A 23,269-nucleotide genomic window follows, 5' to 3' on the forward strand; every position below is an offset into this window, starting at 1 on the left:
AGATCTAAAATATTCCAGTATCATGGAAAGTTCATGGGGCAGCCCTGGGCTATGCCCTGCACAGCACTTTAGGTCCCGGAATTTGTGTTTGATTGTCAGTTGTTGAGGGCGTCTGGTGTGGGGGGTGGTGCAGTCCGATTTACTCTGTGAAAAAAATCACATGGCAGCTGTGAAGCACGGTTCGAGGAGAAGCAGAGATGCAGTTGAGGGGGAGGGGGCGAGTGATGAGAAGCAGACAGGCCATATTAACGGCTGAGAATCCAACTTGAGTCATTCCATAGACTCCGATATTTCCTTGGGAAAATGTATTGCAGTCCTTTGTTTCAGATGCGCTGTAAACCTCTCACCCGGGGGCTTCCTTGTGGGCCTGGGGCGGGGCTGTGCCAAGGCTCCTGGAGCAGGGGGCTGTAGGGGGCCTGGGACTGCATGTGGGATGGGAGCTGTTCTTTAAATGGAGTGATCACAAATAACCCTGCGAGGCAGAAACAGCTGCATATTCATGATGCACTTAGGAAGATGCATTTGCTTATCAAGGTGAAAAAATGACCATCGGATGAAATTTGACAGAAAATTTTATTCCCTGGATGCTGCAAGCTCCCAGCATTTATAAGTCAAATTCAGTGCCCTAAGGTGGGATTCTCTCAGTTCCGTTTCTGGAAGTGGAGCAACTTCTCAAGCGTAGAATAAAATGCTTTCTACTGTGCTTTTTGTTTGTTGGGATTTGATAACCTCTTGACTTTTTTGTTGTTGTTGTTAACCCACAAGTGATTGGGTTAAAAACCATGTGTGTTCAGTGCGTTCCCATGACCGAAAGGAGTTGATTGATTACAGAGTTTGGAAGTTTGCCTTGGACCTGTCCAGAGCACAGAAACACTGACGCTGAAGGTGGCCCGTCAAGTGGGCACATCTGTACATACATGCATGTTTATGAAAGGGTAGTACAAAAAGAAAGCAAAGAACCACAGAAGGCCGGACTGTGTTTCTTTGCAGTAGCAGGATAGTGTAGTATAGTATCGCAGTTCTGAGCCTGGGTTTGCCAGACGATGGGCCTGGATAAATGGTGGCTTCACCCTTCCCCCTGGGGTCAGGGCCTTGGGCATGGCACTGCTCTCAGCACAGTTTCAAGATGGGAGCACCCCCAGCGTAGGTGGGATGAAAGGGCTTGCTCAGTTCACTGCAAGCACCTAGAAGCAGTAGCTGATGCTGGCGCCATTTGTTAGCATCACAATCGTGATGATTGGTGTATCCATCAGCACTCTTAGCGGGACAGGATCTGTAGTGAACTGCCCCCCAAAAGTCTCAGGGTAGGGGCCCCAGTCTTTCCCTTGCTCATGAATTATCTGGTCCTGTAGTGTGATTTTACTTCTTTTTGAGTTCTTGCTCTTGCACAAATGGAGACTCACTCCATCCGTCCTTTTGCTCCTGGCCCCTTCCTTATATGATTAGTAATAGAAGGAGTCGGCCTGGCAAAGCCAGACTCATTCTTCCTGCACGTTTTTGCTCATAGAGCTTCTGGGAATGTCACGCTTGGCCACATTTGGCCTAATCACATGTATAATCATAGCTGAATGTACCATATTAGCTATTTATTTAACCCAATCATCAGTCATGATGTATAAACATCTGCAAAATCACTGGCAGGTGACGTTGGCCTGTGGACCAGTTCATCAGCGATATGACAGCTTTACCTTTGGCCAAGCAAAAGCGAATCTAAGAATTAGCTGGAAAAAGTGTTTTTGTTCAGATGTCCTGGGTCAGTATTTGGCATGAAGCTTATATTTGGTAGATGGTATCGAGAGAGAGAAGAGAGACAGAGAGAGAGAGAGAGAGAGAGAGAGAGAGAGAGAGAGAGAGATTCTCAGAGCAAAAAGCCTATATAGAGAAAATGAGCACTAAGGATGTTGTGATTCACAGATGAAAAGTTTGCCTTCAGTTTTCATATGCCAAAGTACTGTCATTGTTTAAGACTGCAGGCGACTGTAGGACTTGGTTATAACCGGGTTGACATGTGAGTGAATATTTGACAGAGCTTTGTCTTCGTCGTTACATTAGACGTCCAGTAGACATACATACATACATGTTTTAGAATTATCATTGTATTACTTACAGAGGCTTATATCTGACCTAGAAACCACATGCTCTTTTGTTCCAAGGCTGTGTTTTTAAATGCACATGGAATACAGCTTGTGTTTTGTAAGATCAGTACTTTGGAATGTTTGTGGGAAGTGGATAATTTCTGAAGGCTGGGGCGGGGTGGTGTGGGCTCGCCTGTCTGCTGGCCTTCTGTTCTGGCTCAGCCAAGATAGACCCAGCGAGCTGTGTCTCTCGTCTTCGGAGAAGAGCTGCTCCTCGTCCACACTGCAGCCAGCAGGGTAATTCCTGACTTTGCCCATATGAGGATGTGTTGCAATTATAGGTGATCTCAAGTGGATTCTAAATAACAGGGTAGTGAAACCAGTGCCTTGGTTACTAGGCTGTTCCCTGCTATTTGTGCCATGTCAGGCTGTGGCGCTGAACTAAAATTTCCTTGGAAAGAGAAAACAAAGCAGTCAGCAGAGCTCCCTGAGCTGACACGGAGACCGTGCCTATTGGTCTCTGTTTACCAAGCATCAGTTTCCCAGTTCATGTAGGTCATATCGGCTGAATTATTGTGTGTGCTTCTGGTTTATTCTGGAATTCCTGGTGTGTGTGCCTGTGTGTATGTATGATAGTTTGTTAGGTTTAACATAGAGTGAGGGTCTTCAAGGCTAAACGGGTACAAAATGAAAATAGGATCATCCCTGCAAACATAGTCAGCATAAAGTCTGTTAGGCCTGTGATTCACAACTTGGGCTCAGCATCAGGATGTGCCATGCAACTCTTCTAGCTGTGTCTCCTCTGGCCAGGGACCCCACAGAAAGTTACTTTTCAGGCTCCAGTTTCTGAATCTACAGAATGGGCACGATGAATGTTAGTTGTTCTGAGCGTGCACAGAGATGGCAGTTGTGCGTCAGCTGCTGGGTGCACGCCTGGTTCCAGGAGGCAATAACGTTGTTGTGCCTGGGCTTGTTGTTCCCTTAGAATACGGAAGACACTCCCTGGAGTGGGTGTGCTCCAGGTGCCCAGACCAGAATGTGAGAGGCACCCTGCCCCCGCCCATACCGAGTGAGGCTAGGGTGGGCCCCTGTGCTGACCGCCAGCAGGCGAGCCAGAGTAAAGATTACGAGGAATGTCCTCCTGCCAGGTGATTGTAGCCTGTCCTCAGAATTCTTTTCATCTTGAGAACATAAAGATTGAACACAGAGGTGACGCTGAGGTTTACCAGATACCCACAAGGGGCACTCAAGCACAAATAAGGATGCACAGGGGAGCGTGGTGCAGTCTCCAGGGCCACCATGCAGGCATCCCCCTGCAGCAGACTGCTGTTACTCCTTAATAATTTCCCTGCAAAGAGAAAAAGGACAGGGTCTAGACATATAGAACAATAAAGAGAAAATAATGTGAAGAGTACGGTGCAGCAGAAATGCACATGGAACTGCTGGTGGTCTGGATGTCCAAGGCAGTACTCGGATGGGCACGGGGGGTTTCTGGGAGGATGTGGCCCCTGAACTGAGGCTTCTTGCATTCAGCAAGTATTTACCGAAGCCCACAGCATGCTGGGCACGCAGAGTCTCTGAAAACGTCTCAGTATGAGGCGGTGTGGTCTCTGCCCTCCCTGGGCTCTCTGAATGTCTTTCTAAATGGGAGAGGCAAGCGTGGGAACCACAGGAGGACCTCAGATCATGAAGGTGCTGGAGGGAGGCGGGGCTGGGACGGGAGTGAGCGGTGCTGGCTGTCGCAGTTGGGGTGGTCGGGAGGCTGAGCCCCACTGAGACAGGACATAGGGGCAATGGCTGGCAAAGGCCCCACAGCTCAGGATGCTCCAGGCAGGAGGCGGGCGTGGGAGAGGAAGGGAACGTAGAGTCCTGCTCAGAGCAGCAAGGCTATGACACCCAGTCTCATGGTGGGCACCCAGGGTCAGACTCGGGTTTCATTCTGGCTGTGTCAGCTGTTATGTAGCCAAGGGCAGGAGTGGGGGGTGGTGTCCCACATGCCCTGCGTGCTCAGAGAACCCCCAGGACAGCTCTGAAGGTGCTGATATGCTTAAGGGGCACAGGTAGGGAGAGGACCAGGCTGCCACCAAGGAGGCCAGGGTGGGCTCCATGCTCATCGTGGGGCATCTCAGCCCTGCGGGTGTCGGCTGGAGCTAGAAACTCATTTTACAAGGACACGGGAGGCTTGCACTGAGCCCAGTGGTGTCCACATCCACGTCCACCCTGGGCTGGGGATTGCTAGGGGTACATTTTGTGGGCGCAAAGAGAAGCTCCAGGGTGACATGGGGAGGGAGCAGCTGTCAAGCACTAGGACTTGGTGGAGGGAAGCTTCCAGGCGTGTCATTCTTAGGTTCCAGGTCAGCAGCCAGTTCAGCCCCTGCCAGTCTTGTCTGCCCCTGCCCGGCCCACAGCCACGCAATCCCAAGCAAACCTTTCCCTAAGACGTTTTCTAACATCCATTGGACAAAACAAACATGAGATGTCCAGGTTCTGAGCGTTGCACCACTCTGGAGGCTGAAGGCCATGTTCAAGGCACCTTTGATCCAAGTAGGGGACCCTTTATCCTCCTATTGGCTGTGAGTCTGCAATGCCTATTGGGTTGTCTGGATCTGGAGCCACTGAATGGTCTTGGAAGAAAACTCTGCCCCACAAATAGGAGGTTTCAAAGTGTGCACCATTGGTTATTAGGGGCAGAGTTTGGGCCGGGCACCTGAGACTGTCTGGACTGTCTGGAGACCCACAGCGGCTTCCTGCCGTCGGTGAGGCTGATTTCTGCCTCCGAGCCTTCCCTGCAGTCCTCGATCAGCCCCTCTCTTTCTCCCAGGGGTAGCGTTCTGACAACCTGCGCCCAGCGGGGTGGCGTCCCTATGATGGGCGGCCGTTTCCCTCGTCTGACTGGTATTGTCAGTGGCTGTTCTTCCTCCTGCGGGTGACACACACGGACAGCAGTGATTCTTCCTGAACTCACTGGGTTTGAGACCGTACTGCAAAGGGCTGTGCCACACCACCTGTCTGTCTCTGTCTGTCCCTGGGGTGTGCACACACCCATGTCTCTGTCTCTGGGTGGGTGTGGATGTCACCTGTGTGTGGGTCTTAGCTTTAGTTTCTTGGGCTGTCTCCTTCCTTCTACAGCCATTCTTCTTTCTTCTTCAATTCCTCTACCCTAGCAAAGGACTTCAAGACTAGGTGCCTTAAGACATCAGAATGTTTTCTCTCAGTTCTGGAGGCCGGAAGTCTGAAATCAAGGTTTGTTGGCAGAGTTGGTTCCTTCTGAAGGCTCTGGGGACAGTCTGTGCCATGCTTCGGTCTGAGCTCCAGGTGTTGCTGGCAACCCTTGGTGCCCATGGTGCTGTGTGGCTGTGGCGGGGTCACTCCATCTCTGCTCTTTCTTCTCTCTAGGTCCATGTCTGAAATTCCCTCTTCCTGTAAGGACAGTGTCGTTGGATTAGGGCCCTCTCTAATCAAGTAGGACTCCTCTTAACTTCGTTACATCTGAAGTGACCCTATTTCCAAACAAAGTGACACTCACGGGTTGCGGGGATGAGGACTTCAGCATGAGTGGCTGGGGGACACGGGTCACCCCACCATACTCTCGGTTTCTTCAAAGGTACAAACACTCTTAGGTGGTTTTCTTCATCTCGCAAGTCCCCATGCTTCTAGTTTTCCCCGTTTTATCTGACTCCCATCCTTCCTGACACTGCCGCTGGTTTTCTGCAGCTGGCTGCATGCACCACTCAACAGCTCAGTAGGAAAGCCTGAGTGGAGTGGCCACTGTTCCACACCCGCAACGGATTTATTAGCCTGAAAGTATCTTCCCTTGGGAGGAGCAGCTTTATGTCCTTCTTGCAGCTCTCAGGATTTCCATTCCACGTGCCCTTCCAGGAAATTTGTTTTATTTCCCACTAATCAAAGCACCATGACCTTATGATCTCTAATATGTAAAGTTTTCTTGATCTTCCCGGACAGATCAGTGTGACCTGGTAAAAGCAGATCCTCAATGCCTAAGTAATTTGACCAAGTTGGTGAATAGTTGGATGATTGGTTGGATTTAAAAATCGTAAGTCAGCTGGACGCGGTGGCTCACACCTGTAATCCCAGCACTTTGGGAGGCTGAGGTGGGCGGATCACGAGGTCAGGAGATCAAGACCATCATGGCCAACATAGTGAAACCCCGTCTCTATTAAAAATACAAAAATTAGCTGGGCGTGGTGGTGCATGCCTATAATTCCAGCTACTCGGGAGGCTGAGGCAGAAGAATCGTTTGAACCAGGGAGTTGAAGGTTGTGGTGAGCCGAGATCACGCCACTGCACTCCAGTCTGGCGACAGAGCGAGACTCCGCCTCAAAAAAAAAAAATCATAAGTCATTGATCTGACTCTGACTGTGAGGCAGAGCAGTGTTCCCTGGTGATGGGATTCCTCTGTTACTTTGCCTTTGGGTTGTTTTGATGCTTGGACTCAGCTCCCTGTCCAGAGATTTGCAGTGCACAGAGAGCTGACCTGGGCACTGGGGAGATGAGCCTGTACCATCAGTTGCTAAAGTTGTGCCACTGTTAAGTTAGAAAGGGGAAGTTTTTTGGATCAATTAAAAGGGAAGACTTCTGTTCTGTGTAACGCTATGGAGTGTGAGTGCTGCCCAAATCCAAGCGAGCCGAAACCTCAGTCAGTCATGCCTGGCTCCTTTTGGCCTGGCAAATTGTTTCTGGAGAGGTTTAGGGCAGCTACAAAGGAATGTTTTTGTGAGTTGGAGGAGAGCTTAGAAAATGGTTAATACAAACCCCGTATTTTGCACATAAGGGAAATGAAGCCAAGAGAGGCTAAATGACTGGCTATAAATTAAACACCAAGGGAGAAAGGAATATTGTGCTTAATCTCTAGAGAGCTTTCTTTCCCGCTTTCATGTTTGGCCCCTAGAGAATCGATGACGTTGAAAATGGAGGACCAGACTCATTTGGCAGCCCTCCCACGTAAATTACATATGAGTGCTCAATAAAATACTAGTAAAAGATGCAAATGCTTATATGAACGTGCAAGGGAGATGGAGAAATGCCCAGAAGCCGAGAATGGAAAAGAAGCAGAATTATAAGTGACAGCGCTGGGCTGCTGCAGCAGAAGCCACTTGAGGTAGCCCACTACGTTTGCAGCTTTGGAGAACAGCCCAATTTTCCTAGGTCCTCAAAAAGAGTTTATCTGAGACCAAGGGCCGAATTCTGAAGGCGTCGTGGAGTTGTGACATGAGCTCACCAACAGTGAAAAGTGGTGTCACCACATGGCCATGGCACACATGTGGACATGTCTGTGGGCCACAGAGCAGAGAGGGCACCAAGAGGTGGACACACCAAATCCTCCAGGGCTTTAATGTCAGAGTAGGCTCGGGAACATAAATGCTACACTTGAGAATATGCAGGGATAGGGAAATCCTGATGGAGAGTAAATGAAATAAGAAACCTAAAGTTACTGATTTCACTTGAAATTGGATGTACTAAGTTTCTTCTAATCAGGAGAAATGAGAGGCTAGGAGAAAAATCTAGCTTGATTTTAGGAAAATAAAGGAATGTGCATTTTTTGCACCCTAATATAAGGCCTATGAAATATCATCTCTAATATAGAAACGATTCTGCTAGGTCCAGTTTCATCAAGAGCCTTGGGTTTCCACACCAAGCCAGGAGGGAACCCATGGGCTCTACAGAACCGAAGCTTTGTTGACAAGCTTACCTGTGAAGCTAGGAGAACTGCGAGCTGCAGTCCTGGAGAAGAGGGATGAGCACATTGCCACGGGGTCAGCCCCTGGAGGTCAGATGAGAGATTGCCTCCACCCTGGCTCCAGATGGGAAACACAGAAGGCTCTCCCATGAGAAATCAGTTGGGACTGGCACCTCTGGAAGCCAGATTTACATTACCAGAATGCTATAGGAAATTCCAAGCCAAAAAGTTAGGATAAAACTTGGCACTGCCTGTCAAGGGAACCCAGTTCTCAAGGGATTCCCTCAGAAAAACCAGCCTTACAATAAAAAAATTACACAGCACACTTGGTGAGGCCCAGGATGAGTGGCAAGCTAGTAAACAATGAAGCCAGAAGGATTAAAGATGAAAGGAGGAAACAGAAACCACATAGAAGAAAAAGCAGTGGTGGATTTGAAAAGGAACCAAACAGACTTTCTGGAACAGAAAAATATGGTCCATGAAATGAGAAACTTGATGGGTATATTACAGGGTAGATGCACATAGCTAAAGACAAAAAGGGTAAGGAGTATTAAAAATAGGGAGAGAGCACAGTGGAATTATCATATGAGGAAAACCAGCATATACCTAGAAGGATATTTAATATTTTATGAAATACTGATAGAGATTTTATAGAATTCACAGAAAGCACAAATCTTCAGATTTGAGGAAAAGCACTGAGACCTGAGGAGTCTGAAATAAAAATAAATTTACTATTAATGATAGACAATTTGGAATGGCAAAGACAAAGGGAAAATATTGAAAATAGCCTAAGAAGGGGAAAGTTCAGAATACTTGCAAAGGAACAAGAACTTCAGGACTTCCAACAGTCACCATAAAAGCCAGAGGACAGTATTGCCTCAAATTCTATACCCAGCTAAACTATCATTCAAGTGTGAAAGTCATGGATGTTTTTAGACCAAGACTAAGAGTGTTTGCAGCCTTAGTCCTTTACCCAAAGAATGAATGTTATTCAGGATGAGCTCAATTGAACCTAAGAGGAAGGAGTGAGATGCAAGAAGTGTTGGTGAGGAAAGAAGTTGGTAGATCTCAAAATACTCTGACAGTAAAAATAACAATAATTGGAGGCTTAAAATCAGAGTGTATCTAAGCACTAGGAAGCAGTTCAACGTGTGTGTGTGGTGTGTGTATGTGTGTGTAAGTGATTATAGCTCATAGCATTTAAAGTCTTTTGTAATTGGGGGACTTTGCTAAATTAGGTAAGCCTATAAAAATTAGTTAAGCTAGCCACTTATGTATAACTTTCAAATAAGCAGAGGGGAAAAATGGAGCACTTAAAAATCCAATAAAAGATAGGAAAGAAAAAATAAAAGGCAATGGAAACATTAAAAATAAGACTCATCAGTTAAAAATGTAGACTCAGGATGTAAAATTATATGCCGCTTATAAGAGTTATGTCTAATACAGAATCATAAAAACGATAAAGATATTCAAAAGATAAAAGTAGGGCTATGTTAACCAAAGGTTCCCTGAGGATGGCTATAATAATATCAGATAAAATGATCTTTTAGGCAGAATTGTTGCTTAGTGATATATGGACCAAATGATGTAATAAAACTGAAGTTGGGAATGCATCCAGCCCCATCATTTCCCATATATCGACTCAACTTGACAGAATTACTAAAAGGTATTTGACAAATGCAAAGTCTTTGAATCTAGTAGATAAACATATTAAAAATATGAAAAACAAAATCAACAAGCTTGATCAAATGGGCACTTAAAACTCTGCCATGAATGTAGAATAAGCACATTCTTACTAAGCATATGTGGACCATCTTCAGGAAGCCGACTCTGTGGAGCATATCTCAGTGGCTTCAAAGAATTGTGATCACACAGACCATGTTCTGTGACAACAGTGCAATTAAAGCACACTTTAAATAACTCATAGCTAAAAGAAAAATGTCATAAGATATATTACACAATATTTGGGTCTGACTAATGATGTGAAGATTAATTAATTGGGTGGCTAAAGAAGAGTGGAAGGAAAATTTTACTCTTAATGCATACATAGAAAAGGAAAAAGATATAAAGTGAATTAACTACAGAAGTTGGAAAAAGCATCAGAATAGAGAGATGAACAGACAGTTACACAAGGGGAGCCCCAATGATGAGAAATATTCCAAAGGATGTGGAAGCTCACGAGGAATTCATAAGATGCGAACTAAAACCGTAGCACAGAACCTATCAGATTGGCAAATATTTTAAAGCACCCAAACACCAAATTCTGGCACAGCTGTAGGGAAGCACTTTAACTCAGATATTGTTAGTGAAGTACAAATTGTTTCAAGCACTTTTGAGACTCAGATCAATGAAAGATTTCAAGACTCTATGACACCACATCCAAGTGGATACTTTTTTCCCCTCCCAACCTTTATTTTAGGTTCAGGGGTACATGTACAGGTTTGTGACATGGGTAAATTGTGTGTCATGGGGGTTTGGTGTACAGATTACTTTGTCACCCAGGTAATGAGCATAGTACCCAATAGGTAGTTTTTTAATCCTCACCCTCCTCCTACCTTCAGTCCTCCAGTAGGCCCTGGTGTCTGTTGTTCCCTTCTTTATGTCCCTGTGTACTCAGTGTTTTATTCCCACTTATAAGTGAGAACATGAGGTATTTGGGGTTTTGTTCCTGTGTTAATTTGCTTAGGGTAATGGCCTCCAAGCTGCATCCATGTTGCTGCAAAGGATATGATTTTTTTTTATGGCTGCATTGTATTCCATGGTGTATAAGTACCACATTTTCTTTATCCAGTCATGTATGTACTTTGAGAGATTCTTGTATATGCACGGGACAAGACATCTATATAGGTGGTCTTTAAATATTACAATAGCAATAATGTGGAAACAGCTTACAGTCCTTCAGCTGGGAAATGGATAAGGAAATTGTGGCTTGTTTGTATAATGGGCTGTTCTATTACACAGTAATTAAAATAAATGGAGCACATCAACCAACATAGATGGATGAAATCAACTAGCAAATATGACCTTTCAGGGAAAATTTCTAAAAACATAAAATAATATAAATATGCATTGGAATGATGCATACAAGTTCTCTGGAGAAAAAGAAACAAGAGTAGGTTTTGGTTGCATTCTAGAATTTTTTTTAAGTGAAAAAAATTTTAAGTGAAATATTTTTTAAAGTGAAATATGGGAAAATTAATTCAAATCTTTATATGTTTTGTTCATGGTTATTGTTTGATAGCTGTGTTTTTCTGTATGTTTGCAGCATTTTAGCATTTAACATTTTTAAATCAAAAAGAATGTTGAAAAAACAATTAGGCAAAAAGATATGGGAGATATGAATTTTGAAAGCAAAAAGGTTATGTTGTTGTCATTTGAAGAAGATGGTATCTATGTAGAAAATCCAAGGCAATCAACTCAGAAACCGTTATAACTAAGATAGCTGAGTAAAGTGGCAAGATCTTTAAAAACTTGCAAATGGGATTAAGTTAATTATTTTGAGATGAGAGGATCATTCTGGCTTATCTGGGTAGGCCCAGTGTAACCACAGAGGTCCTTAGGAAACCGGGGCTGGAAGACTGGATTCAGCAGTAGATGTGACAATGGAAGCAGAGGTTGGAGTGATGCAATGAGGAACCACTGGCAAAGGAAAGAGGGGGTCCCTAATGTTACTGAAACACCAGGGTTTGGTCTAGGTCCTGCTGCTCACCACACGGAAAGCCAATCACTGAGACAACAATTATTGCCAAGAAAGAAGGCTTTAATCCGGTGATGCAGCTGAGGAGATGGGAGCTCAGCTTCAAATCCATCTCCCTGTTTGATTAAAATGAGAGCTTTATATAGCAGGGAAGAAAGGTAGCTGTGTGTGGGAAAACAGGAACATGGAAGGGGTAAGGAAGCCATCCTGATGATTGAGGGGCCTAGAGTGTTATTGTCTGGATGTGATGTGATGATCTGGTGAGTTTCAATTCTTTGATACTTTTTTGAGAGGTCCTTTCCTGAGGAAGGGTCAATTTCTATGTTTATCCAAAAGAACTGTCTATGGCAGTGGTCCTAAACCTCCCGGCCATGGACTGGTACTGGTGCGTGGCCAGTTAGGAACTGGGCTACACAGCAGGAGGTGAGCAGCAGGTGAGCAAGTGAAGCTTCGTCTGTATTTACAGCCACTCCCTATCAATTACATTACCACCTGAGCGCCACCTCCTGTCAGATCAGCAGTGGCATTAGCTTCTCATAGGAGTGCAAACCCTATTGTGAACTGTGCATCTGAGGGATCTAGGGTGTGCGCTTATGAGAGTCTAATGCCTGATTATCTGTCACTGTCTCCTGTCACTCCCAGACGGGACCGCTAGTTGCAGGAAAACAAGCTCAGGGCTCCCACTGATTCTACACATTATGGTGAGTTGTATAAATAAATAGAAATAAAGTGCACAATAAATGTAATGCTCTTGAATTATCCCCAAACCAAGGCCCCTACCTCAGGCCATGGAAAGATTATCTTCCATGAGACTGGTCCCTGGTGCTAAAAAGACTGGGGACCACTGGTCTATGGGACTGTTGGGTTGGTTTCACTGGAAACCTGGCAAGGTTTGATGAAAGCAATTCTCACACAGAGCCTCTGGAAGGAAGGCAGCCCTTGTCACATGGATGTGAGGACTTTGACCCCCGTAACTGTAAGATGAAAGATGTGTGTTGCTTTACACCCCAGTTTGTGGTAACCTGTCACAGCAGCCATAGGAAATTAGTACACTATATAGATGATTGCTATCTAATAGTTTCCCTATAAACCTAAAGTCATATAGGTGAAGATCTATATTAAGAAAATTACAAAGCTTTTCTGAATACTTCAGAAGGTCTGAAATAGATACATAGACCATGCTTTCTCAGTATCATGAAGTGGGTAGTTTTATGCAAATTATCCATTAAAGTCCTACTTTTAAAATGGAATTTGCTGGGATGATTTTAAAATTTAGAAGAGAAAAGTAGCCATGAAATTGAGAATATTGCCCCCAAAAAGTAACAGTTGTTTTTCGTTTTTTTTTTTTTGAGACGGAGTCTCACTCTGTCACCCAGGCCGGAGTGCAGTGGCGCGATCTCGGCCACCTCCGCCTCCCGGGTTCACACCATTCTCCTGCCTCAGCCTCCCGAGGAGCTAGGACTACAGGTGCCTGCCACCTCGCCCGGCTAATTTTTTGTATTTTTAGTAGAGACGGGGTTTCACTGTGTTAGCCAGGATGGTCTCTATCTCCTGACCTCGTGATCCACTCGCCTCAGCCTCCCAAAGTGCTGGGATTACAGGCATGAGCCACCGCGCCTGGCCCACAGTTGTTTTTCTTAATGTCCAAACGTACTTCAGTCATCATAATTTAACAAATGTGATGTTGCCACAGCAACAAGCCAAGTGATTTAGTAGGGAGGGGGAAGGCAAGGTTAGAAGTGAATAGAGCTTGTTTTAGATGGGCAGCCAGAGAACACCTTCCATGGAGGTGACATTTCAGCAGGTGTGATACATGAGAGACAGCAAAGAACACTGAGGAGTGGCCTTGGCCAACTGAACAACAGGGAACCAGCTTGCTGTGCTTTGGGGAGAGCAAGGGACTCCCTGTCCAGTGGGGGAGAAGTGTGGGGAGGTTAGAGAAAATTTGGAAGCGTTGATACTGTGGATATAATCTAGTTATTCTCCATTATCTGTCTTTCTGATTTCTTTCTGAAGGCTCAGTTTTACTCACCCACTTGGGGAGACAGCCGTAAATTATCAGGTTACCTAATGATGGCCCCATCTGAGTACTGGTCCCACTGAGCTTCCAATAGAATGTGAAGGTGGCTGCCTCGAGGCCTGGCTGGAACGTGGTGCTGTCCGTGAGACTCTACCCTGGTCCCTTCCCACCTGGGCAGGCCTTTATACGCCACTGCCTCAGCACCTTCCCAGGTATAGCTGCTGGCCATTTAGCAATATTCTTTTCAATGCTAGTCTGGCCAGAACACAGTGAAATGATATGCTGGGATGGGCAGCCCAGATTATATCAAAACCGCCACTTCACATCGTCACAGCAGATTAGATACTGCATTCAACAAAGAAACAAAGACATGGGATCCAGTAGATGGGAGCATGGGGAATGCAGATTCCCCATGCTGTGCCTGTATGGTTGAGTTAATGAAGATCATACATACAGAACTTTACCCTGCCTGATTCAGCCTATCTTTTTAAGGAGTTGTCATCAGCATTTCAGTGACCTTCCAGCTTTATGTTGTCAATAAGAATTACCTTCTATAACTTAATTCAGTGCGTGGAAGAGGGTTGGCTTAGGAGAGTATCCAGGTAGAACCTAATGATGTTAATAATAATTATAAGTAGTGGTCTCTGCTCATTAATGACTACTCTGCAGATAGGTGCGTTTCCACTGTCCCTGTGAATGAAGACCGTCTCCTTATCTTAAATCCACCGCCTGGCTTCCCCCACCTCTCCATCACCTACACCTCCCCAGATGCTGGAGGATCTTACAACACTTCTTACCCTTAGGGTTCACTAGAAATACTATAATTTTCCAATTAAATCTGTAACAAAAGATGCCTACCATCTTCCAACTTCACTTGAAAGGAAAGGATCAAGGCCAACCAGAAATGAGCCAAAAGATTCAGAACATCAATGTATCTGTTTTGAAGTCATATTCAGATTGCTGTGTTGTCTTAGCTTTGTCTGATGTAAGTTCATGTTAATGATTAACTTTCTTGTCCAACATTAGTTTTCCCTACATGTTACATTAACAGAATTGTAGTTTGCATGTTCCTCTTAAGAGACGGAGTAGTTCTCCAGCCTCTTGACCACACCACATACCTGCGTGTGCAGGCACACACATACATGTGCACCACACAAACACCACACATGCATACTCACACACATCCCTCCTCCTTTGTCCCTTTCACTTCCCCTTGTTCCCTGTAGCCTTGCTTTGCCCCCTAGAGCTCCTGCCTGTGGCTGTACTGGGCTCCCCACTTATCAGGGCAGTGTTTCCAGCTCCTATTTTAGGAGCAGCCCACTCACTCCCCATTCTGGGTGCTTTAAGACCCTGTGCGCCCCCTAGTGTGTGCGCGCGGGACTGCTTCTGTCTGCTCTGGACCTGGGTGCAGCAGGACAAAGCCTTCAGCTCCCCTCATCAGCAATGTAACTTCTGTTCTATTTACAGGACTGTGATTAGCTTGGTTTGGGGATGTCCATGTTTTGTCACACATCTTTTTTTAATATTTTACTTCTGTGGCTTTGTGCTTAATGATGTGGTAGGCGGGGAGGAGGGACTTTCTGAGCGTGAATTTACATAATTTTGACCAGCCCGGGTTAGATGTAGCGTTTGGAAAGAGAAGCACAGTTGATCCTCATCATTTGCAGGTTCCGTATTTGTGAGTTCACCTAATACCTAAAGTCTATTTGTAACCCCCAAATCAATACTCATGGTGCTTTTGTGGCCTTTCACAGACACACTCCCAAGGCAGTGAAAAATTTGTGTCCCAGCTGGGGCTGAACAAGGCGATGGTTGGCTCCCTGGTTTCTGCCCTCATATTGTGAACATGTGGCCTTTTCTTGGTCTATTTAGTGCCAAGTTTCTTGCATATTTGGGCTTTTTGTTGGTGATTTTATTGTTTATGATGGCCCCCAGGCACAGCACTGAAGTGGTCTGGTGTTCCTAAGTGCAAGAAAGCTGCGACGTCCCTTATGGAGAAAAAAATGTGTGTGAGAGAAGCTTCGTTCAGGCATGAGTTATGAGGCTGTTGGCCATGGGTTCAGTGTGAAGGAATCAACAGTACACATTGAATATGGTGTCTTTAAATACAAACACACATAAACCAAGGTATGTATTGGTTGGTTGATGAAAATATTATGACAAGAGGCTCGCAGGAATTTGACTCTGTATTTCCCGTAGGAGCAGTGGTTCAGTATTCACTAATTCAGTGTTTCCTGTAGCTTTCTAGAAGATAATTACCGCAGATAACAAGAAGCTATTTTAGTAGGTGACAGAAAATCGAAACCTTCCCTTGGAAGAGTTCATAACAGAGCCGCCAGGTAGCCCTTCCTTCCAGCCCTCACTGAAGCTTGCTCTTTTGTGACCGCTCTCCTTGGCAGGTTACTTTCTGAATTTTCTGGAGCCAGTAAACAATATCACCATTGTCCAAGGCCAGACGGCAATTCTGCACTGCAAGGTGGCAGGAAACCCACCCCCTAACGTGCGGTGGCTAAAGAATGATGCCCCGGTGGTGCAGGAGCCGCGGCGGATCATCATCCGGAAGACAGAATATGGTTCACGACTGCGAATCCAGGACCTGGACACGACAGACACTGGCTACTACCAGTGCGTGGCCACCAATGGGATGAAGACCATTACCGCCACTGGCGTTCTGTTTGTGCGGCTGGGTGAGTTGGACATTGAAATTGTGTGGGTTAGCAGATATGAAGGTTCCCAGCCACCGAGCAAGAGGTCCAGTTGCTATTTGAAACTGAACACACACCAGTCAGTATGAGGGGAGAGCAATGAAACCGTTCCCTAGGGCCTTCCCCATGTGCCCCAGGGCCCAGCTTGACCTGTTGCCCAGTTACTAGTAATAAAAGAAAATAGGGCCAGGCGTGGTGGCTCACACCTGTAATCCCAGCATTTTGGGAGGCCGAGGTGGGCGGATCACCTGAGGTCAGGAGTTCGAGACCAGCCTGGCCAACATGGTAGTAGTTGGCCAGTTTAGTAGAAACTCCATCTCTACTAAAAATACAAAAATTAGCCTGGCATGGTGGCGGGCGCCTGTAATCCCAGCTACTCAGGAGGCTGAGGCAAGAGAATCGCTTGAACCTGGGAGGTAGAGGTTGCAGTGAGCTGAGATCACGCCATTGCATTCCAGTGTGGGTGACAAGAGTGAAACTCTGTATCAAAAAAAAAAAACAAAAAAAAAAAAAACCAAAAAGAAAGTAGGTGCAGATGGAGAGGTTTATGGACCTGGAGGCCAGAAGACAATCCCAGGCACACAAGGGGAGCCAAGGTGTTTAGCAGGAAGGCCGTGCGTTAGGAGGTCAGTGTCAGTGGGAGAGTGGCCACACTGCAGGACGGCTAGGCAGGGCCCGAAGCTGACCTGGCTGGGGTGGGGAGAGAGCTGAGTGCGATGACCAGAGATTCTGAGTCTCTGTGCTCGTCACACCTGGTGAAGGAATTAAGTGGCAGGAAGGACTGTGTCCCCTTCATCCCACCTGTGAAAAACTCCCAGGCAGCAAACACCCCGGCCCTGCCACCCAAGCCCACGCCATCCGATCACAAGTAGTAAAACAGATTTTGTGCGTAAAGACTAGATGAGAAGAGAGAGAGTAAGGACAGCAAAAACTCCAAAAACAAAGATACCCTCAGTGACAAAGCACCCTTTCCCTTGTGTGTGGTTTCCAGCCTTGCTGACGTAATCACGAGTGGAGCCTGAGGCCCGAGGACAGCTGCCCACCAGTGAGCCCGCTGGCTTCAGCCTGTTTGCCACTGGCCTGATTTGAAGAAGGTTGTATTCCAAATCATGGAGTATTAATAACTTGTCTTTTTGTTTCCTCTTTTTAGGTCCAACGCACAGCCCAAATCATAACTTTCAGTAAGTATCTGTTTTCCCCAAACCATGTTCTGCTGCTCTGAGGGTTTTTGTTATGTAAGAATCCGGGTTTTAAATCCTGCCAGCTCATGTCTTTGCCGAATTTGCTAGAAGTTGGCTGGGCTTCACACAGGGATGGCCACGTGCTTGCTTAGGGTTGGGAAACATTTACATTTTTCATGTTTCTTGTACAGAAAAAATGTCACAAAAACAAAAATGGTTAATTTCTTTCTGTGATCACAACCTTACACAGGGCTACTGAGAGGAGTATAAATATACAGGCCAGGTTGCCTGGGCACCAGGAAGGATACCGGCTCATTAGGACATTTGGAAACAGGGATGTAATTCACTCTGAAATCCCAGCATCACCAGCTGCAGTTGATAAATGTGTGCCCCTGAGCCTTGGGCCACCCTGTGACAGTGGGCGGGAGTCTCAACCCCACCTTGCAGATGAGGAGACCGAGGCTCACAGCCAGGCTCACACACCTTCACGAGCTGCTGACAGCAGTGGCTTTGAACTCAGGCCTCTGGTTTCCCAGTACGAGGTTGTTCCACTGTGGCCAGGCTGTCTTGGGGAGAGTCCCCTCTGAACTGCCCACACTCTCCCATCGTGTATACAGAGGAGTGCTCATTCCATTGCCTGTGTTTGAGATGAGCAGTGACTGTCCCGATCTCCTGCATTTCCTCCTCAGACATATTGGAGAGCAGTGCTTCACTTTGAGATGTTCTGAACAATAGCATGAACACTATATGGTTGGTAAAGTGTGCAGTGTTGGCTGATTTCTGTTTCCCTGGGCCTTGTACCCATTACCCACCCATGATGTGCTGCAACACCATGTTGGGAGGCTGGGCAGGGCGGCGACCTGTCTCAGCAGACATCAGCAGCTTGCTTGCAGAGGGCAGATTTTTTTCCCCCCAAATAGACAGGCCTGGCTCTTTCACCCAGACTGGAGTGCAGTGGCAGGATCACAGCTTACTGCAGTCTTGTACTCCTGAGCTCAAGCCATCCTCCCCCTTCAGCCTCCTGAGTAGCTGGGACTGTAGGCGCGTGCCACCACACACCCGGATAATTTTTTCTTGTTTTTTGTAGAGATGGGGTCTCACTATGCTGTCCAGACTGGTCACAAACTCTTGTCTCGAGCAGTCCTCCTGCTTCGCCCTCCCAAATCACTGGGATTGTAGGTGTGTGCCACCACACCTGACCTAGAGGGAAGATATTTGGGAAGATTCTGTGCTAAGCAATAGTGATGGAGCATTTTTCCTTAATAATCCTTCAGACACAGAGTAAGGAAAGAAGAAATTGCATCATGAGCACAATTATGGGGCTTTGGAAAAGGCATATAAGTCATTTCAAAAGTTGAACTATTGTTTTCTCTTATTTTATATTTATGTATTTTATTTTAGTTATTTTATTTTTTGAGACAGAGTCTCGCCCTGTCACCCAGGCTGGAGTGCAGTGGTGCAGTCTCTGCTCACTGCAACCTCTGCCTGCCAAGTTCAGGCAATTCTCCTGTCTAAGCCTCCCGAGTAGCTGAAATTACAGATGTGCACCACCATGCCCGGCTAATGTTTGTATTTTTAGTAGAGACGGGGTTTCACCATGTTGGCCAGACTGGTCTCGAACTCCTGACCTCAAGTGATCTGTCCACCTTGGCCTCCCAAAGTGCTGAGATTACAGGCATGAGCCACTGCACCCAGCCTATATTTATGTATTTTATAAATAAAAGTTTTATAGTTCATTTATATATAGTTACATAAATATATTATGTAACTATATAATATATTGTAAATACATAACATAATTACAGAGCTATAATTATACAAATATTAAACATTCACATATTTATATACAAATTGTAAATTTATATATATATTTATATAAATTATTTCACAATATTTTTACATTGACTTTCTTCTCACTTTAAGTTATGGATTTAATCCACACATTGATGTAAATGACTGGGGCAGTTTCGGAAAGTCCCGCCTGACCTCCCATCCTTCCAGGCCTCCTGACTCCCTTGTCATGAAGGTAAATCATCCAGGGACTTAGTACATACATACATCTACCTAAGGAAATACAAAACAATCAGCTTGAAAAAAGGTCTAAAAGCACATAAATTACTCAGTATTATTGAGGCAATGAAGAAATATGCTTACCTATACACTATTGGTGAGAAATTTCTGGAGTGCTATTTGACAATAAACATAAAAATATTTTTAAAAAGAAATACCTCTTATCAGTTTTATGTACTTTTTTACATAAATGATGCTATACTTGACATGTTTAGTTAACAGTATTCATAGAAATCTTTCCATCTCAGTGTATTTGAAGTTTCCAGATGCTCTCTTTCCCTCTTTCTGGACTCATGTGCAGAGCATGTGACTGTTCCATCGTGACAGGCATTCCCATCAGGGAAGCCTCATCCCAGCCACTCGTGCCACCGCGTCTCCCTTCCCTGGCCCTGAGACCTGTGGCTGGGTTTCTCTAGGAGAGATTCTGAAGAGGAAAAACTAAAGGGGCACAGGCATCCCCTTTTTAAAACTGATACTGCCAAATGGTCATTCGTAGGTTACTTTCCCGACAACGTCAAAGGACCCATTTCTTCTTATCTTCCATAAGATGACTTCCAAACTTGTTAACTTCTGCCACTCTGAAGGATGAAAAATGAATAAATGACCTGCTTTGTTCTCCATTTCCCTGGTTACTAGCGAGGCTGAACATGTGGACACATATTGCTTGGCACTCATGTCTCCTCTTTGTCAATTGCCACTTCATTTTCTTTGCTCATTTTTCCTTTACATTGTTTCTTAATGAATTTTGATAATTCTTTATGTCTTATTTCTTGATCATATAGGAATTAAAACTTTTACAAATGAATAATTTGTTTTTCATGTTATGTCTTGTTAAAGAATGTCATCATTTCCTTGAAAAATTCTGATGGTAGTTTGATTGGAATTAGAATGAATTTTTAGGTCAGTTTGGTGAGAATTAATATCTAAATTGAATTTTTCTTATCAAGGACTACTTTCCTTTGTGTTTTGAGGTGTTTTCTTTTTCTTAACATTTTATAATGAAAAATTTCAAACATACAGTTGAAAGACTTTTATAGTGGGCTCCTGTATACTCACCAGCTAGATGCTAGCATTTACATTTTACTGTGCTAACTTTATCACTTATTGTTCCATCCAGCCTCCATCTGTCCATCAATCCATCTAATTTTTCATTCATTTCACTGAGTTGCAGATACTTTTACATTTACCCTGAAATACTTCAGCATATATATCATTAATGAGAGTTCAGTATCTGTTTATGATTCTTGCTCCTTCTTCAGTTAAAATTTGCATACCAGTGAAATGCACACATCTTAAGTATAGCACTATAAGGTCTGACAAATGCATAAATCTCTGCAATCCAAACACCCTATCCAGGTACAGAATCTCTGTCGCACTTGCAGGCTCCGTCGTGCAACTTCCTAGTCATCTCCCTTCTACCCCAGGCACCCACTATTCTGATTTTTTAAGTAATGGACTAGTTTTTCCTGTTATTAAACATCACAGAAATGAAATCCTTCAGCATGTAGCCACTTAAGCCTGGCGTCCTTTTAGCGTAGTGCTTTTGAGATTCATCTGTGTTGTACACGTATCAGTAGGTTACAGCTGTTTATTGCTGAATAGCATTCACTGTATGAACATACCTGTTGATTTATCCATTCTCCTGTTGAAGGACGCCTAAGCAGATTTCAGGCTTGACTACTATGAATAAAGTTCCTTGTATAGGAATACTCTATACTTTTTGTGGACATGTATTTTCATTTCTGTTAGTGTTGCCTAGGCGTAGAATTGCTGCATTGTAGGGCATGTGTGTGCTTAATTTTATAAGACATTCCTGAGCCTTCTCCTAAACTCTTTTTACCTCCACCCACAGTGTGGGAGACTTGTGATCACTCCACATATTTCCCAACATTGACGTGGTCAGCTTTTTTAAGTATAGCTATTCTGGTGTATGCAGTGATTCAAGTGATCTTTTATATCATTCCAGCCTCTTGAAAAAGTAATTTTTACTAGTCATTTTTAAATTTTCAAATAAATGTATTTAAAGCTGTAAAGTTTCCTCTGAATACCATCTCCCTGCTTCCACCACGCATTTAGGCTTCTGTTGTTTGATACTGTTTTCTGATTTTTGTTGCATTATTATTAGTGAATATGGGCTGTTTATGTTTTACTCTTGATAATTTATTGAGATTTTTCTTTGTAACCAGTTAGATATGGTCCATTTTTGTGAATCTTGCCTGTTGTTTCAAAAATAAGTGTGCTTTGATGTGGCTGCACATTTCTTGACTCATCTGTGAGACTGAGTATAAATACGTTATTAAAAATATCTATATATTTTTTGTCCACATGAGTACCAGATACCTGAAGATTTGTGAAAGTCACCCACACTCATTCTGGATTTGCTAGTTTCTATTAGTTCTCTATTTTTAATATTTTGTGTGTATTTTAAGGTTATATAGGTTTTTGTGGGGTTTTTTGGTTTCTTTTTACAGTCCCTTTTAGTGCTTTTTGCCTTGAATTCAGTTTTGCCTAACAATAATAGAATTCCACATGCTTTTTAAATTTGCATTTGCCAGGAACCGTTTTTATGATTCCTGTCCCACTCTTTAGTCTTTCACCTTTTTGTGTTCTGTTTTATGTAGGTCTCTTGTAAATGATGTATAACTAGACTTTTTTTGGGAGGTTGATGTGGAGACCTTTCCAGTCTGAAGGTCCATGTTAATACATAGTTAAATTCATTTTAACTAATATACAGTATTCCATTCTGTGAGTCAGTTTCCACTTGAATCATGCATTGACTGCTGAATGAAGGTTAGTTCTTTTCACTGATAGGGACCCTCTTATAGTGATTGTCCATCCCACGTCTCTTTGTCCCTATGGGTGAAAGTCCTCCAGGGACAGACATCAGGAGGCAGGATTACAGATGTGCATCTCCCACCTCTCCCAGGAATGGCCAGATTGCCCTCTATGATGGCCAAGTCATTCATAGCCTCACCTGCAACACATGAGTTATTTCCTCATGTTTTCTAGCACATGGTATTATCAGAACTTAAAATGTTGCCAGCATCTTAGGTGTCAAATAGTAATTTTACATTACATTTCACCAGTAAATAGTGAGGTTGAACATCATTTTGTCATTTTAAAAGCCTCTGCATTGCCTGTGTGTATCCAGCCTATCCTCAGTATTTTCAGATTCCATATTTGCAAATTTGCTTATTCACTAAACTTCGTGTCCCCCAAATCAACACTCGTGGTGTTTTCATGGTCATTCTTAGACACGCACAGAGTGGAGAAAAACCTGAGCTCCCTGACACATGCTTCCAGCTGAGACCGAACCAAACTACACTGCCTTCTTGTTGTAGTCCTCATACTGTAAGCGCACATCCTTTCTGTCTACTTAGTGTCACGTTTTTCCTATTTGTGTGCTTTCTGTTGGTGATTCTGCTGTTGTAAATGGCTCCCAGGCGTGGTGCTGAAGTGCTATCTGGTGTCCCAAGTGCAGGGAGCTGTGATGTGCCTTATGGAGAAGACGTGTGTTAGAGGCTGTGCGTTTTCCACAAATCAATAATATACATCAAATAAGATGTCTTTAACCAAAAATGTACATAAAACAAGATGTGTATTGATTGGTTGAAGCAAATGTTGTAACCAGAGGCTCTCAGAAAACTAACTGTATTTTCCCTGGGAACAGTGGCTCAATATTCACTAATTCAGTGTTTGTCATGACATTATAGAAAATAACTATGATAGGTAACTAAAATAGACTGCACTTTGTCCATGTTTCTGTTAGGATATGTGTTTTTCGGCCGGGTGCAGCGGCTCATGCCTGTAATACCAACACTTT

The 23,269-nt window shown here is 44.3% G+C and overlaps 1 protein-coding gene across 5 annotated transcripts in view; it reads left to right on the plus strand.

Moving 5' to 3' along the window:
* The window catches only part of ROR2 (receptor tyrosine kinase like orphan receptor 2), a 222,218-nt gene that overhangs the window by 171,215 nt on the left and 27,734 nt on the right, over positions 1 to 23,269 (plus strand). For 4 of the 5 annotated variants that reach the window (XR_002916289.3, XM_024252698.3, XM_063714274.1 and 1 more), the window contains 2 exons: positions 15,890 to 16,177; positions 17,346 to 17,376. Coding sequence is in view for 4 of the 5 variants with exons in the window: in XM_024252698.3 (XP_024108466.1) it covers positions 15,890 to 16,177; positions 17,346 to 17,376 (319 nt within the window). In the remaining variant the exon portion in view is untranslated. Of the gene's footprint in view, positions 1 to 15,425; positions 15,618 to 15,889; positions 16,178 to 17,345; positions 17,377 to 23,269 lie in introns of all 5 variants that reach the window. The other variant, XM_054520167.2, reaches the window with a different exon arrangement.

This window comes from Pongo abelii, chromosome 13 (genome assembly GCF_028885655.2).
Source record: "Pongo abelii isolate AG06213 chromosome 13, NHGRI_mPonAbe1-v2.0_pri, whole genome shotgun sequence".
NCBI lineage: Eukaryota > Metazoa > Chordata > Mammalia > Primates > Hominidae > Pongo > Pongo abelii.